The sequence below is a fragment of the Nelusetta ayraudi genome, unplaced genomic scaffold, assembly GCF_046127955.1.
Source record: "Nelusetta ayraudi isolate G7.1 ecotype Tasmania unplaced genomic scaffold, CSIRO-AGI_Nayr_v1 ptg000059l, whole genome shotgun sequence".
Classification (NCBI taxonomy): domain Eukaryota; kingdom Metazoa; phylum Chordata; class Actinopteri; order Tetraodontiformes; family Monacanthidae; genus Nelusetta; species Nelusetta ayraudi.
Window position 1 is genome coordinate 1,449,436 of NW_027466109.1, and position 16,465 is coordinate 1,465,900.

General features: G+C 49.2%; 2 protein-coding genes across 4 annotated transcripts in view; one reads left to right on the forward strand and one right to left on the reverse strand.

The window, feature by feature from the left end:
- The window catches only part of ralgps2 (Ral GEF with PH domain and SH3 binding motif 2), a 63,224-nt gene that overhangs the window by 11,108 nt on the left and 35,651 nt on the right, over positions 1-16,465 (reverse strand). The gene's annotated exons all lie outside the window — the stretch shown is intronic.
- angptl1a (angiopoietin-like 1a) lies at positions 1,176-15,319 on the forward strand. The gene is made up of 6 exons (XM_076039268.1): positions 1,176-1,456; positions 9,381-9,606; positions 9,698-10,339; positions 11,697-11,890; positions 12,806-13,076; positions 13,822-15,319. The coding sequence occupies exons 2-6, from the start codon at positions 9,417-9,419 to the stop codon at positions 14,007-14,009; spliced, it is 1,485 nt and encodes a 494-aa protein (XP_075895383.1). The 5' UTR covers positions 1,176-1,456; positions 9,381-9,416; the 3' UTR covers positions 14,010-15,319.

A 16,465-nucleotide genomic window follows, 5' to 3' on the forward strand; every position in this document is an offset into this window, starting at 1 on the left:
AGGCTGAAGTCGTTTCTTTCCTTCTCCTGGATGCAAAACAACAACAACAACAACAGCAGCAGCAGCAACAACACAAAACCCAATGGCATCTGATCTGAATCAGACAGAGCGATGCAGAGGTTCACAGCCTTTTTTTCTTTTTTTTCAGATGCAGCTGTAATGGGGTGGAAGTGGGAGACGGGCAGAAGAAGAGGACGAGAGGGATCCTGGAGGCTGAATCTCTCTAAGTGCTCTTCAGAAGGTTCCTGGAGGATAACGGCAGTTAGTCACGCACAAATCCATAGTGGACTGGAACACCCACGCACACGTCTTGTCCTCAAAAGACCTCCCCGCTGCACTTAGTGTGCAGACACAGTCTAGAAATGTTACATGTGGATAATCGTGTCAGATTTTTTTTCCCGTTAGCCTCAGGGGAAGTTGAGGGGGAACTTTGTCCTCTGCTCTTTATAATCACTTATCTCTCTCAATTTTTGAGTTAAGCCCCCCCCCAAAAAAAAAACCCACGTGTGTTCATGCCTCACACCCCAACCAACACAGGCCCCTGAGGGGAACGACAGCACTGATAAGGAGGCATGAAAAGCTCAAACTGCACCTGGAAGTTTCTTTTTTTTTCTATTTGCTGCACCTGGAGCCAATCGGTTTTATCTGCCCTCCTCCTGGGGGCCGTCTCATACAGCTCCCTACAGAGGAGACGCATTACAATCAGCTCCTCGCGCTCCTGCAGCGGCAAAGCAGACCGGGGTTGTGGGAGGGGAGTCAGGGTGGGGGGAGGCTGTTGGCTGTAATCAAATAAGAGGAGGGGTCAGAGCGGTTCACGTCTGCAGACTCCGCACCTCCCCAGGCCCATTTATTCCTGCACAAGAACCACAAAGGTTACAGTTCACCCTCTGCTATTCTCTTCATCTGCCCCCCCCCCTCCCCCCCACCACCTCATCACAGTGACATCACAAGTAGGTGGGACCATAAAAAGAACACACAAAAAAAAAATCAGAAAACTCTCGCACCCTCCTCCCCCTCTCTTCCGACCGCTTCCCCTCCCTCTTTCTCGGGTCTCCCCCATCCTTTGTGGAAAAAGTCAAGGCAGCAGTCGTCACAGCTCAGTCTGCCTGCTGGAGTGGCCGGCTGCTGAACCATGCCCCAGCCCCAGCCCCAGCCCCAGGACAGCTGAGTCTATTGGGAGGAGCGCGTCCTCGCGGAAGTGAGGGCCTCGGCAGGAGAAAGACACACACACACACGCACTCACATACACACACAAAGAAGTAGGGGGGAAAAAAGAAAGAACCGTTTGTCAGCTGAAGAAGAAAGAGGGGGAGCCCGAGAAGGGGAAGGACCTCGGAGGACTGGGCCAGAGATGAGTCCTGACGGCTGCAGCTCAGTGAAGAAACACAACAGCACACACGTGAAAGTATAACTGCAGGGAAGAGGCGCACACACCCTCCACCGGGGTGACAACAAGGTAAACAATGCCAAGGTTTTTTGTTTTCCCTCTACTGCACAGTTTGTTTCATGGATTTTGTGTGTGTGTGTGTGTGTGTGTGTGTGTGTGTGTGTGTGTGTGTGTGTGTGTGTGTGTGTGTGTGTGTGTCAGCATGTCAATGTGTGCCTGTGAGCTGTGAGGGGCTTTCGAGAGGTAAGGACATTTTGTGACTGCAGCTGCAAACTCAAGCAGCAAGTTCGACTTCAGACTTCCTGAACTCTTGCCTTCGCTTGTGCATGCGCCGCCGCTGCTGAGTGACCTACTGCATGGGATGATGTGACAAGGCATGTCCACGAGTGAGGAGGACAGCAAAAAAAAGAAAGAAAGAAAGAAAGACAAGAAAGAAAATAGTCCAGCGGCTGCATTTGGACTTCCTGGCATTTTGCAGTGTGCACGGGGCCAATTCATTATTAGTTCTGAAAGGTTTTTGGCCTGCATTGTTCAACTTGACTGAGAAGGATGGCAAGTGAAAAAGAAAGCAACAAAGAGGAAGGGGTGAAGGGGTGAAGTGAGAGAAAAATGTGACATTCCAGCCGAACACTTGAGGGAGGCTGATCTGATCAGATGGAGAGATTTAAGCCGAGCGGAGGCAGCCTTGTTTATTTTCTCACCGCTTTCGGTTTTCCCTGACGCGGCACCGTCTCATTCTGGCCGCTCAGAGAGTTTATCTGCTGAAATCACAGCAGCAGCTGCATCGATAATACCATCACCTGGCGGTGATGAGGTGTCTCCTTGGCTAAAGGCTGAGGTGAAGCGTAAAGATTCCCTCGTGTTTGAAGCATCACTTTTACTTCACCGGGCTGCGATGTGACGGAAGCTGGTTACGTCCTGCTGGAAAACAACAAGTTTCCACAAAGTGTTTCCTTCACATCACCACATCTGTGGATCTCTGTTTAACCGCCACTAGCGGGGGATACAGACACACTCAGGAGTCTGTAAAAGACAAAAAAAAAAAAAAACAAGTCTTGTTTATTTTGTCCTAAGTGGGTGATGAAACCTCACAAACATCCAGAACTTTTAGGCTTCACAGCAGTTCCGCTGGGAACTTAAGACTCCGGCGCTCATTACAACCAGTCGTGAGCTATAAAACCAACCAACCTTTGGCTTGGACCATTAAATACCCACATTGTTTCTGTGTGATGTCTTTCCGACACAGGTTTTTTTTTTTTTGTAACCCCCCACCTCCGGGACAAGCTAATAGAAAACTGAAGTGGTCAGGTAATGCATTGCAAGGATTAAGCAGGGCTCTGGACAGCTCGCTGAGTGAACATCAGACTTCTGTGGGCTTGCGGTTGGTGGGCCATGTGGGCCAGTTTCCACCTCAGGATTCCACCGCGGGGTGTGTATGCGTGCGTGCATTTCTGTGCGTGTGTGTGCAGCCTTTAAAAGTTGATCTCATCAGCAAAGCACAGACGCACGGATGGATGCCAGTATTCAGGTGCGCGTGTGGTAAGAGGGTGAGCGAAAGAGAGAGAGAGAGAGAGAGAGAGAGAGAGAGAGAGAGAGAGAGAGAGAGAGAGAGAAGATCCCTGGTGCTCCTTTGCAAGCGGTGCTTTAACCTTTAACCAGCTTCTTTTTTGAAAAGCCGGGTCTTCAGCCAGAGAGCAGGGAGCTCGTTTAGCACCCCCCCCACCCACCACCCCTTCCACCACCACCACCCCAAAACCCCCCACCTCCCCGCCTCTCCACCTAATGAGAAGCTCGGACACAGTTGAGCGAACGGGTCAGCGTAGGGAGGAAGGAGGTCAGGACAGGAGGTCAGGACAAACAAGTCGAGGTGGAGTCGAGTGTGCACAGCGAGAATGAGTTCTTCTTCTTCTTCTTCTTCCTCCTTGTCGTCCTCCGGTGCCGCTAACAGAAAACATGTGCGACTCATGGGGGAGACTTTTAAGTAGAAGGGGGTTGGGGGTGGGGGGTGGGGGTGTCCCAGGCCAAACGAACGTCTTTATCAAGAGCATCACATCTCCAGAGTCCATCAACCTGGCTCTCCTCTCTGTCCTGGCCCTCCTCCTCCTCCTCTCTTTCTCTCTCCTCTCTTCTTTGGAACTCTGATCCTAAACAGCGTTTGAGATAACAGTCTGGTTTTAAGATGATGTGCGCGTTGTCTTACGCAACACTTAATGTCACGTCCTGCTCGCACGTCTGAACTGAGAGAACAGGCGGAGCCAAGTGGGCCGAGCTGGAGATGAGGATCAGGCTGAGTGGTTTTGACTGTCAGATGGAGAAGGATTGAAGTGAGTTTGATAGATGGAGTCTCTTCACTTGATCCCTCCTGTAACAACTCCTCCTTTGCGTGTAAGTCAGAAGTGTGTGTGCAGGAGAGAAAGGAGGAAGAAGGAGAAGAAGGAGAAGAAAAAGAAGGGAACTCCTCCTCCCTCCTCCCCGACCCCCCCCACCCACAAAAGGCCGATTGATTGCGGGGGTTGTCGGGGTGGACCGGCGAGGGGTGGCAGGCGGCGGTGGTAGGTAAGAGGAAGGGTGGGGTCTGCGCCCAAATCCCTCATTCAGACCTCTGACCCCCCGACATTAGACTACGTGTTTAGAATTTCACCGCAGAAAAAGGAAAACATATGGGGTCCGCGGGGCCTCGGGGAGATCTGGGGGTCCCTGCTCGCTACTAACAGGGAGTCGTGGAGGCGGCGGCAGAGCACGGGGGAGGAGGGAGCGCTTTGTTGCATTCAAGCCGCAAACCAAACGTCTTCCTGCGCAGAACTACCTCATCTGACCCAGGCCCCTCTTGGTTTTTCCACCCTGATTCTTGATTTTCTTTGAGTGTAGTTTGAGGCTCTGGGTCCAATCAGCAGCTTTAGTTAGAGAAAAGTATTCCTGATATGTGCCGTAGTGATACTGTGCAAGGTATTTCCTTTTTGACAACGGCACAAGTGTTTCTCTGGATCACGTGGTTTCTTTGGCTTCCGTCAAAGAGGAGGTTTTTTGGGGAAGATTCTTTTGATTTATTTATGTTTGACTTTTTTGTTTAACGACTGTTAAAAAAACCCAAACCTGACAGCTGAGGCCGGGCATTGGTCTTACTCCCAACCATCCTACGCTGTGCTCGTCTCCTCCCGGGGAACCATCGGCCACAGTCTTTGGCCGACGGTGGTCTTCGTGCACGGTTTGGCTCGGTCCTTTCTCTGACCGTCGTCAGTGAGCAGCGGCAGTCACGTGCGCGATCTTTGCTGGAAGGACGCTTGGCTCAGCCGTGGCGAAAACTCAGCCGGGCTGGGCTCCATGTGAACGTGATAAGTGGGAGGAACGCTAGAGCTACCGAACAGATGAAAATCCACTTCTCTGCTCCAGACGAATCCAACTGTTTTCACTTTACTTTATTTCTTTATTATTTATCTCTTTATTCCACTAGTATGGACTGGGAAGACTCAAGTAGGACCAAGAGCGGTCTTTTGAGGTTGGCGGGGGGTGTTTGCCATCAAAATATATATACATTTTCCAAGGCTTGTCAACGTGCAAGGCATCAGTCTTCAGGGCCTGAGACGGTAGTAACACTCTATCAGTGCCGATTGACAGACACACACACTGCCAGAACCTTGTGGCTGCATGACTATGTCTTTAATCCCACGTCGGCCACGGTTGGTTTGCTCGCCCCTTTCATGCATGAACAGTCCAGTGCACTCTGCATAATATTACGCGAGCTGGTGCAGAGACAGAAAGTGCAGACGATTTGATGATATAATTTTTCCTCGCGTACACAGCGGCCGTCCTGACAGAGAATATTGAATGAATGCGGGTCACAAAGTCGTTTTAAAGGCTGTTGAAAATATTATGAATAGGTGATAAGTAAAGTCAAGCACACGGCCATTCGGGGGATGTGATCGCGATGCTTGTGAGGGGTCAGACTCAGTGCAGGGCTGGTTTATTGCGACTCTCTAGTGTTGGTGGGCAGATACAATATTCAGACTACTCAGGTACTGGAGGGGGAAAAAAATTAATGCTGTTAAGAAGGGACATTACTGGAGCTGGTGAGTCAGCGCAGTAATGTAAGCTGTTAATTCCCATTGTTTATGAAGCAATCGGCCTCGGCCACAATGTCTTTTTCCTTTAGAGCACGGCGCAGCCCGAGGTGCGGTGGCGGTCGTGATATACGGCTGCCTCTTCTGAGCGAACACCTAAAATCCATTATGTCGTTTAGCCAGCGAAGCGTGACAAATCTCCCCTGTCCGGCTGTAACGTAAAGGCTCGTCTTACTTGATGAGGTCTGGGAGCGTTTCCTCGACGTAGGCGCTGAGTGAAATATATCATTCCTGTCCCGCTACCAGGGACGGCCGCGAATCAGCAGCAACAGTTGAGGCAAAGTCGCGCGCAAAGGAAGAAGACGAGGCGGAAGCAAAGTCACAGGCTGTGTCATTTGCGGACAGAGCGTTGGTTGATAATTATTTGAAAACAAGTCAAACTAAAATTGGAGGCAGCGAGCGAAAAGCCATCACTGTTGTAAATAAAAGAGCGATGCAGCTGAAGAGAGCTTTCATGAAAGTTTCAGGCTTGTTTTGAACCACTGGATAAAACCAACAAGGAAAACAAGATGTGCACGCTCTAAAACATACAGAGGCAGCCAGACTTGCAGACACACATTTGCGCTTTCAAGCCGAGAGGATTATTTTTCGCGGGCCTGAGCGACTGTAACAAAAAATAAAAAACTATTTCCAGCAATTTCCAGCTGTGAGAAAAAAAGGAGCGTCGGAAACAAAGCGGTAAAAGAAGTTATCTCCGCATAAAGGTGACCCACACGGCCTGCTGTGACGTCAGCAGCCGAGTTCAGTATAGCTCGGTGGGCAAGAGGCAGGCGGGCAATTAAAAAGTCACCACTGTCATATGACTTCTGACGTTTTAATAAGCGTCCCCGGCGAGAGGACCCAGCGGCGCACTTGAAAAGACTTATGAAACTCATACTGTTGCCAAAATATAAGGCGATGGATGGGGGAGGCAGAGGGAGGGGTTTCTTGCCTACCACAAACTGTTCACAGAGACACACGCACACACACGCACAACGAACACAAGAGCTGTTTACAGGCCCGGTGGAGCCTGGAGAAATGTGCTAAATCCTACTATAATTGAAGATGTAATTGCTTTCCCTGGTTTGGTTTTATTGCTCAATTTTGTCAATTCAAATTCAAATGTGCCGTTATACATTACACAGGCGGTGAGGAGAGGAGACGATAAAGAAGGGAAAAGGATGTAAAATGTTAGAAAAAGAGAGGGAAAAATGCAGGTCAGTCGAAAGAATAGAGGCAGGATGAGGTTCCCCTCTGAGATGTTCTGTCCAAAGTTATGTCACAGTGCCAAGGCAGGAAGGTAAAAAGGGCCATGACCCATTTTCTCTCATCCGCTCCATCTCCGAGCTGCTGCCGTCTCTGCTTTCTGTTTAGATCTGCGCTTTCTTTCTGAAGCACAGCCCTTCATTCCCTCCTCCTCCTCCTTCTCCTCCTTCCCCCCAAAACAAGCTTCGCATTCGCACCTTCCAAAGTCGGGAAGCAACATCTTTTTGATCACTGGAATCATATTTTGCAGCAATCTTTCTTTCATGCTAAAAAAAAACCAACAAAAAAACTAAAGTAAAGCTTGCAAGAAACATCAGAGGAACGCTGCTCACTGTTGCCAAGGTACGCTAGACATGTTGTAATTGCGCATGTGGGCCAAACCCACGACTTTGTCCCAAAATCCTCAGAGCCGCAAACGTACGTGCGCACGAAAACGTATCCGCACGCCGTGTGCTGGAAGCCGAATCGGCAACGATTAAGTGCGTCGGGGGGGGATAAACAAACGCTGCTCGACCGGCGCCGTCCTCTGCTGAACGAGTCCTTGCACAACTGCGACTCATTACGGCGACTCCTTTGCAATAAACTAAGCTGGGAACAACACAAACAAATGTCATGGAGAACATGTGACGTGCCAACGCAAGAGAGAGCCGTTGGGGGGCGGTCGACACTTTAATATGCGCAATGTTTTATTACCACAAGAGGGCATTAGGGTCGTTAAACAGGCTCCACTAAGACCCTGGACACCAGTTTGGTTCCAGTTTGTTGGCCAGGAAGGAGAAGAAGAAGGAGAAGCTGCTCCGCTCGCTCTGAGGACACACTGTAAAAAAAAAAAACCTTATAACCTGGAGACACACTCGTGACCTCCACGTCCCCTGGAATGCCTTTGATATGTTGTGGTTCAGCGAAAGAGACGAGGCCCTGCATACTGAGAACCGGCCAGAGAGGGACGGCGGGGGCAGAGAAAGGAGGAGGAGGAGGAGAAAGAAAGGGGAAAACGGACGAGGTGACAGCTGATAGATGAGCTGCAACGCTGCCCGACGTGCTGACGGCCCTGTTGAAGTCGTTAGCTGCGGCGGCGGCGGCGGCGGCGGCCTGGGAGTCGGCGATCACGGCGTACCGGGTTACGCTGTCAGAAGCATTAAGCGCTGGGGGGGAAAAATAAAACGGAGGAGCATGAAAATACGGCTGGACGTTGAGGAAAGCGGGACGGCTCGCAGCCGTTCAAAATGATATTGAATGCCAAAATTCCAGTGGAGCCACAATGGCGTCACAGCGCAGGCAAGAAAAAAGGACAACCCCTCAACTCCCTCCCCCCCACCCACTGACTTTCAGAGGCTAATGACGTGACAGTGGAGCAGAGGCTGACTGAGGAGTGATGGAGTGGATTAGGACGGCGAGACAATCTTGGCCTTGTGCGGCTCTGCGCCGAGGTGTTCAATGGGCTACTGTGCGTGCACGGGTGTGTGTGTGTGTTTGTGCGCTGATGAGAAACAGAAGTGGGATCCGGCGAGGTTGGGGTGGGGTGGGGGGGTGCGGAGGGAGACGAAGGAGCGGCGCGGCTCAAAATAGACGAGGCCAGAAGACGATTCGACGGCTGGCGAGGAGAAACTGTTTTTCTCGCCTCCCTTTGACCCCCCGCGGCGGCTCGACGGCGTGCGCGCATCTGCAAAATCTTTCAAGTGAAACGCAAATCCTGCCGCCGGCTCAACGTTCCCCCCGGCTGGATGGCGGCACCCGCGGTGCGCGTTTGAGCGGCCTCGCAGGAAACTGGATCTGGACGAGGGCCAGCGTGTGAGAGGGAGGGACACTGAGGACAACAAAGCCTCATGGTGGTAGAAAAATACATGAGCGGGAAGGGAAGGAGAGTCTCTGATTGATGCCTATGATGGTATGAAGCAATCTCACTGTGTAAGGAGAGAAAAATTAAACACATGTTTAAATTTAGCGAGGCCATGATGAACCACGATGGATTTTTGAGGAGATGCTCAAGCAGGAAAAGAAAAAAGGAAAACAGTGACGCATCCAAATGACTCACTTTAGCTTTTGTACGGAGTTGCGTTTCAACTATTTAATGACGCCCGTTTGAAACCCACATTTATTTAAGCCACATGACTATTTGTTGGAGAAAGAAGTGATGCGCTGATGTGTCAACATATTGTGATTCCAGCAGTCAGATAAAAGATGAGACGAGATGTTTGATCCCGAGTAGACGAGAAACAAAATAATCAAAAGAACACAAAATTAGGAGCAGAATACCACAGATAATGCACAGCCAAGAATGACACAGTATAGGACTTTAGCTGGGTGGGTGGGTGGTGGAGGGGGTCTTGACAAGAAGGCAGAAAAGCGAGGTGGCTGTCAGCAGACAGAGAGCAGACCTCACACTCTTTTGTAAAGTGGGCTGAAAGTAAAAAGGTTTTCTGCATCTGTCCATAAACAGCACAAAACGGTTAAACGACTTGACAGGTCGGCCGCTGCACATTTGCCAGCGTCGGCTGAATCATATCAAACAAGAACTTCTCTGTCAATTCTCCCCTCAGCAGGTTAATGGACTCTAAATGCAAATAACAATAATGATAATGATGTCAAAACTTTAAAGATGTGTCTCTAACAATCCTGCCCTCTTGCAGACCAGCGGAACCCTCTCGGTCCACCAGCCAGCAGCGATGCAGGGCCAAATCTGGAGCCTGTGCGCTCTGCTCTGCCTTTCCATCTGGGGAGGAAGTCAGTGCAGGAGCTCCAGGGAAGCCCGGAGGACCAAGGAGCCGAGTCTGCACCGGAGCAAACGGGCCCCGTTGAACCCCGACGCCAAGAAGTGCTCCTACACCTTCCTGGTGCCGGAGCAAAGGATCACAGGTTCGAGCAGACAAACGAACCCTAACAAAAAAAAAAAACATACTTCAGTCTGATCTGTCGAGAAACAATAATGGTTCCCATCCGTCCTAAGGCCCCATCTGCGCCAGCACCACGGGCCCCGAGCCGGACAAGGACCGAGTGACCCGCATGGACATCGCCGACGTGCGCGATGTGCTGAGCAAGCAGCGGCGCGAGATCGAGACGCTGCAGCTGGTGGTGGACGTGGACGGCAACCTGGTGGGCGAGATGAAGCTACTGCGCAAGGAGAGCCGCAACATGAACTCGCGGGTGACGCAGCTCTACATGCAGCTGCTGCACGAGATCATCCGCAAGCGGGACAACTCGCTGGAGCTGGCGCAGCTGGAGAACCGCGTGCTGAACGTCACCTCCGAGATGATGCGGCTGGCGTCGCGCTACAGGGAGCTGGAGGCGCGCTACGCCGCCATGGCCGGCGTGGTCAACAACCAGTCGGTGCTCATCGCCGCGCTGGAGGAGCAGTGCCTGAGGACGCTGGGCCGCGGCGAGCAGCTGCCGGCGGTGCCGCCACCGCCGCCGCTGGTGCAGGTGGTGCCGCAGAGCATCAACGTCAACAGCCGCTTCACCAACGAGATCCAGCGGGACAACAACAACAACCGGCACGGGGCCTTCTCCCGGGGGGGCTCGCGCGCAAACTCGCCCACCGCCAGTCCGTTCGGGATCAACCCGCCGCCGCAGGGGACGCTCACCTCCGACGGTACGTACTGGACTGAGGGGACGAGCGCTGGGAGGTAGAGACGGAGGAGTGGGAACCCAGAGTTCCAGGCTTCGTTTTTATCTTATCGTTTCAAGTTATTTATTGTCATTGTTAAACAACGAAATTTGTTTGGAGCACCCCCATCACCACAGGCATCAATAACAATAATCATAAATAAACAAACACCAAAGTGCAACAGTGCTAGTGCATATGAAATATTGACAGTCCAGTCGCGTGCAAATAGTCCATAATTATGTAAAATGGAAGGGGAGGGGGCCTGCAGTCTGCAATAGATGGTGGATAGTGTACAGTATCGTGTTGCGTTGCAGAAATGGAAACACAATAATACTCGCACTGACTGCAACCAAATCACACCATTTTCTGAATCTCATTTGGCTGCATTGCAGTGGCTTTGGCATTCACTTTCGTCATCAACATCTACTTTTTGACTTTTGTTGGGCCACAATGGGTTGTAAAATTGGACAGAGTACCCGGAGCAGAAGCAGATGGATTGAGTGTTTTAGTGACCCACCTCTTAGGAAAAACAAATTTATCAAGGGATATGTATAAAACATGTGTTTTAAAGTCAATTTAAAATGAACTAAAGCATGACAACAAAATCAGAGTCTTAGAAGCCCCATAGTATTTAGCTCTTACTGAAATGACTCTTAAAACGCTGAAAAAAATGGATGAAATACAGTTATTTTATTACTTACTTCCTTCAAGTAAGATGGGCCAAATTACAAGGCTTAACAGGTCACATATGGCACCCGGGCCATAGTTTGCCCATACCTGATCCAGTCAATCAGACTCATATCTCAAGTTGAACCCATCATTGCAGAACGATCAAGTTCTACTGAGTCTTCTCCGTTCAGACCGACACCGAGCACTGCTCACAGCTGACGAGGCTCCACTTTGATAGCAAAGCAACTTACGGCTTAGAAGCAGCCACAAAATCAGAGATATTGTCTTTGACTAGCTGTCATGTTGAAGAGGTCAAGAAGAACAATTTCAACAGCCAAAGATAGAAACAAAAAACTTGTTCACAGAAGCACACAGTCAGAGATTCCTTTGTGCTCATCATTAGGAATCACATATTCCGAATTTCTTAAAATTGGAAACAACACGAGAAAATTGGACAAATCGTTTGTCCTTCAGTGACCAAGATTATGATCTTTCATATATTTACATGATGCATCAAAAGAGCACAAAGACTGTTGAAAGCAGAGTAATACTAAACCAACAGTATGTGAGGTGCAAGTAGCTCTGAATTATAAACACCAACGACTGGTGAACACATCACATTTTCTATTGAACTGTGTTTGTTATGGGCCTCTATAACCATCTCCTCCCTCAGGTCCATTCAGAGACTGTTTCCATGTGCGACAAGCGGGACACAGCACCAGCGGCATGTACCTGCTGAAGACCGACGGCAGCGACCAACTGATTCAAGCCTGGTGTGAACACAACCTGGACAACGGCGGGTGGACCGTGCTGCAGAGGCGGAAAGACGGCTCCGTCAACTTCTTTCGAAACTGGGAAAACTACAAAGTGAGTCCAGGCTCAGGCGGGAAATTTGGGCTCAATAACCCAGAAAGGTTTCAACGGGAAAACTGCCATTTTATCTTTACGCGTGCGGTAAGATTTGCATTCATTTGTTTGCTGATCTGCTCCGAGATCCCAGGATCAAAAGATGTTTTGAGAAAATGTCCACAAAGCGGGAATCTTGAGTGTGAAATAAACAGCTTCAGGAGGAGCCTCTCACTGAAGTCGCCCCAAAAAACTGCAGACAGAAACTTGAATACAAATGTATGCAAATCACTGCTGCGCCCCACTGGAGAATCGCCCATTCAATATTTCATATCCATCTCTTCAATTTCAACCCAGAATCTCACAGATCAAGAGGGAGACAAAGACAAATAGGCAGCGTTATGTAACGCAGAGAGCAAAAAGAAATAATAAAAAGGACAGAATATCAGTCCTGCCAACATTTAACGCCTCAGACTTTATTCCACATCTCTCCGGCCGAGAGTTTCCCCTCTCTGTCATAATATTAGATTTAGAAATGAATACTCCCACAAAGTAATGTTCGGAAAAAACATCATCAGTGCCCCCTGCTGCTCGGCTAATAGGCCCCCCGAGTGGGAAACGGTGGACAATAACCAGATATGATTATGCTTGGGTTGATGCACCACCAGGCATCTCTAAACTCTCCACTCGGGCTATGAAAGCTGTAAAACCTCGCTGACCTCACTCCATCCGTTTGCCGTTTCGTGTTCCCTGGACAGGATTTAAATTGGCTGACCGCAAAGTAAAGAGACGCGTCTTTTCAGCACTCCGCCATCGCAATTCCTTTTCCGTGCCTGAACACAAAAAAGTGCACTCCCATTTGAGCATTAGCCGCAACTTAAGTGTAATAACAGGAGGTGGTTTTGTTGTTTTTTTCCTCTCCCTCTCTTTTGTCAGAGGGGTTTTGGAAACATAGACAGCGAACACTGGCTGGGACTGGACAACATCTACAACCTGGGCAAACAGGGCGACTACAAGCTGATGGTGGAGCTGGAGGACTGGACGGGGAAGAAGGTTTATGCCGAGTACAGCAGCTTCCACATCGAGTCCGAGAGCGAGGGCTACCGGCTGCGGCTGGGCACCTACCAGGGCAACGCCGGCGACTCCTTCAGCAGCCACAACGGCAAACAGTTCACCTCGCTGGACCGCGACCGCGACGCCTTCTCCGGTGAGTGGATAGATTTCTAGTCGTTGTTGTGGTTTTCCCCGTGTGCTACAGAAAGCTTCTAATCAGGCCCGTCCTTTGTATTCGGCAGGTTTAAATCAGTTAATCAACTTTATTTGTATAGCACTAAAATCTACAGAACAGGGTTAGGGCCACAAGAAGAGAAAAAAAATTAAGATAGATTTATTTATTTATTTTTTTTAATTTCCAATTTGAAAATAAAGTTTAAATTTCGAGATTAAAGACGAAATTTCGTGAATAAAATCGAAATTTTGCAATTAATGTCAATGTGGAGTGAGTCGAAATGTCGAGAATAAAGTCGAAAGGCTCTGCGTGCAAGGCTCGTGGCGTACTTCTGTTTTCACCAGTTTTCCTGATTACTGTGGGTGAAATTGTGGGATACACCTGTTTTCAGCAGTTTACTTTTAACTGTGGGTGACTGGGTTAATCCACCATCCATCCAGTCTACTCGCCAATTTCCACTTTATTTGCGTCAACTTTATTCACGAAATTTGTAGTTTATTAAAAAAAAAACGACTTTATTTTATTAAAGTCGACTTTATTTACAAAATTTCAATTTAAAACTTGTAATGAAAACTTAATAAAAATCTCCTTCCTGTTAGATTTTTTTCCTCTTCTTGTGGCCCTAATACTCTTTCGTAAAAATCACATCCAACAGAAGCTCTTTGCACAACCAAAAAGCAAAAGCAACAGTTTGACGGCGCTGCGTTGCCTCCCTCTCTGCCAGGTAACTGCGCCCACTTCCACAAGGGCGGCTGGTGGTACAACGCCTGCGGCCAGACCAACCTGAACGGCGTGTGGTACAGCGGGGGAGTTTACCGCAGCAAATTCCAGGACGGGATCTTCTGGGCTGAATACGGAGGAGGTTTCTACTCGCTCAAGTCGGTCCGCCTCATGATCCGGCCCATCGAGTGAAAACATGGCTGACTGCTGGTTTCCTTCGACCCACTTTAGTTTTACTTTCATATTTTCTTTTTTGTTGTCGTTTTAATCTACTTATACACAAATACCATAAAAAGCCAAAGAAACGAACCATGAATTCCTGCCAACCAATCTTGTAAGATATGGTGCTGTATAAATATGTAGGTGGCTGGACGAGAGACCCCAGCCGACCGGCCGGCCGGCGGCGGCAGCACAGCGGTCTAGAATAACTCCTGCGATGAGCTGAAGAACAGTGGCGTTACTTTCATTAATTAGCCTCGCCCCCAGATCCTGTCCGTTCGAACGCTAACGGTCTGTCGAGCTCCCCTGGGCGCTCAAATATCACTCTCATGTGATCCAACGTGCACACACACACACACACACACACACACACACACACACACACACACACACACACACACACACACACACACACACACACACACACACACACACACACACAGGGGTTTTAATCAGAGTATGGGAGACACTCCCTCACCACAGACCTGGTACTTCTTTGGAGCAGCTAACAGTGACTTCTTCAGTTACTTTGAGTACTATTGAGTACGTCAGGAGTACCACTGACACCAACGTTTTTTTTTCTAATGTGCTGAGATGTTTGAGTGCAATTTCCAGGATCTATGTCCAGGGGCTGAATTTTTTTTTGCTTTGTTTTAGTTTAATCTGCATCTCTTGGGGTTTCCTGCAGCCCCGACGCGTGTGGCTCAGCCGACTCTGTAAATATTTTGCCTTTTTTTTTTTTTTCTTTAATTGTGAAGGGTAATTTAAGAGGCGTGATTCCGCTCAGGCCAAGTGTTCACATCATGTTGTATCTCTGACATTCTTTGTTATTTATCGATGTATTTATAGTAAATATAGTCCAAGTTGTTTTTATACCTACCCCACCCGCCTAGCAAAAAAAGGTTCTCCGTACGATCAATCTGATACAGGCTGGCCCGACGCAGAAAGCTGATGGACAAAAACCGAACGTGGATGTTCAGAGTCGACTGGAAGACTGGAGAATGTGACGTGCACTTCCTGTTTACATCTCAAGCGAATTAAACTCTTTTGTAAACATTAGCTGACTGGAGCACCGCGTATTCACTCGACTAATTTAAAGAAAAGGTTCCATAATGGTTTGTCCAAAATGGACTATATTATGAATGGCAACTGTTTTAATCCTGGGGTCAAGGAGGGTTTATTAAATAAAGGACTGAAAGCCATTTCTGCTCACAAATGGAGCTGTGTTAAAAATCAGGCTGTGGATTAAATATTAAATAAATAACAAAAAACAAAAAAAAGAATCAGGCTACAGTGAAATCCAAGTTCGATCAGAGATTTCGGTGGAAAGGACAAAAAATAAAGATGGGCCTGAGGAGGGGAAACATTCCTTCCACTGAAATTGTCCAGTTTTCTTTCACCGAGTCAAATGTAGAAAATTATGGCTCCGTCCTGGACCTTCTCACTCTGCGCCGATCCAAGTCGCAAGACCCAAGGGGTGATCTGATCAAACGCATGCAGCCTGAGGGAGCAGCTCAACAATGCGCAGGTTCCAGGAGCGGAGCCGCCCTGGACACCGTGCCTGGAATTTAAAAGCATCATCTCAGATGGATTGAAATACGGTGAAACCTCACTCCTCGGTCCAGGAACAGAGAGCTAGTCAAGCCGAGTGATCCTGACGATTCGGTGGACGGCGATGCAATTTCGATACTTCACGGCAAATTAGGGCAGCGGTAACAAGCTCAAACTATTCTTTCAGGCAGACAAGAAAAATGATTATGTCGGGGGAGAGTTTCGTAACATTTGTTTTGCACAGCACGCTGACCGACGTGGCTAGGGTCCCGAACCTCCAGCAGACACGGTGGAACAAAACAAAACTGTCAAGTGTGCTCACCATCAGGCCTCTAAATACTCCGCAGAGCTGCGCTGGCCGAGCACTCCGCTGCCTGGTTGTGTTGACAGGCTGCCCGCCGCGTCCGGACCGGCGGGTCACAGAAAGCAGGAGGAGACAGGAGGCAGTCAGCTGACTGCTTCTCACCTGACACGCTGCCTCGGCTCCGCTCCACATTTCACGGACCTCGGCTGTGGGTCCAACCACCAAAACTGCTACTTCTTCTTTCAAATACTTTTGATTGACTGACACGGCACCCCCCCTCCAGCCCGCTGTAGACACCATGGTAGAATGGTGTGAGTGACCCTGTTTCTTTGAAGTGATTTGGTGCAGATTAATCAGGGAGTGCCGTCACAGGAGCGGTGCTGCACGGCCACCGGAGGAGGCAGAGGGAAACCAAAGCAGCAGTTAGGAACCGACATTGTCACCAGGTCCAAGTTGCAACAATTCAGTGGCCACGAGGACCACTGCTCATAGACCCAGACAAACTGTCCTGTCAGTGAGATGAATGAATCGTCAACATTTGCCATCCGATATTTTGCAGATTAACTCCTTCTTG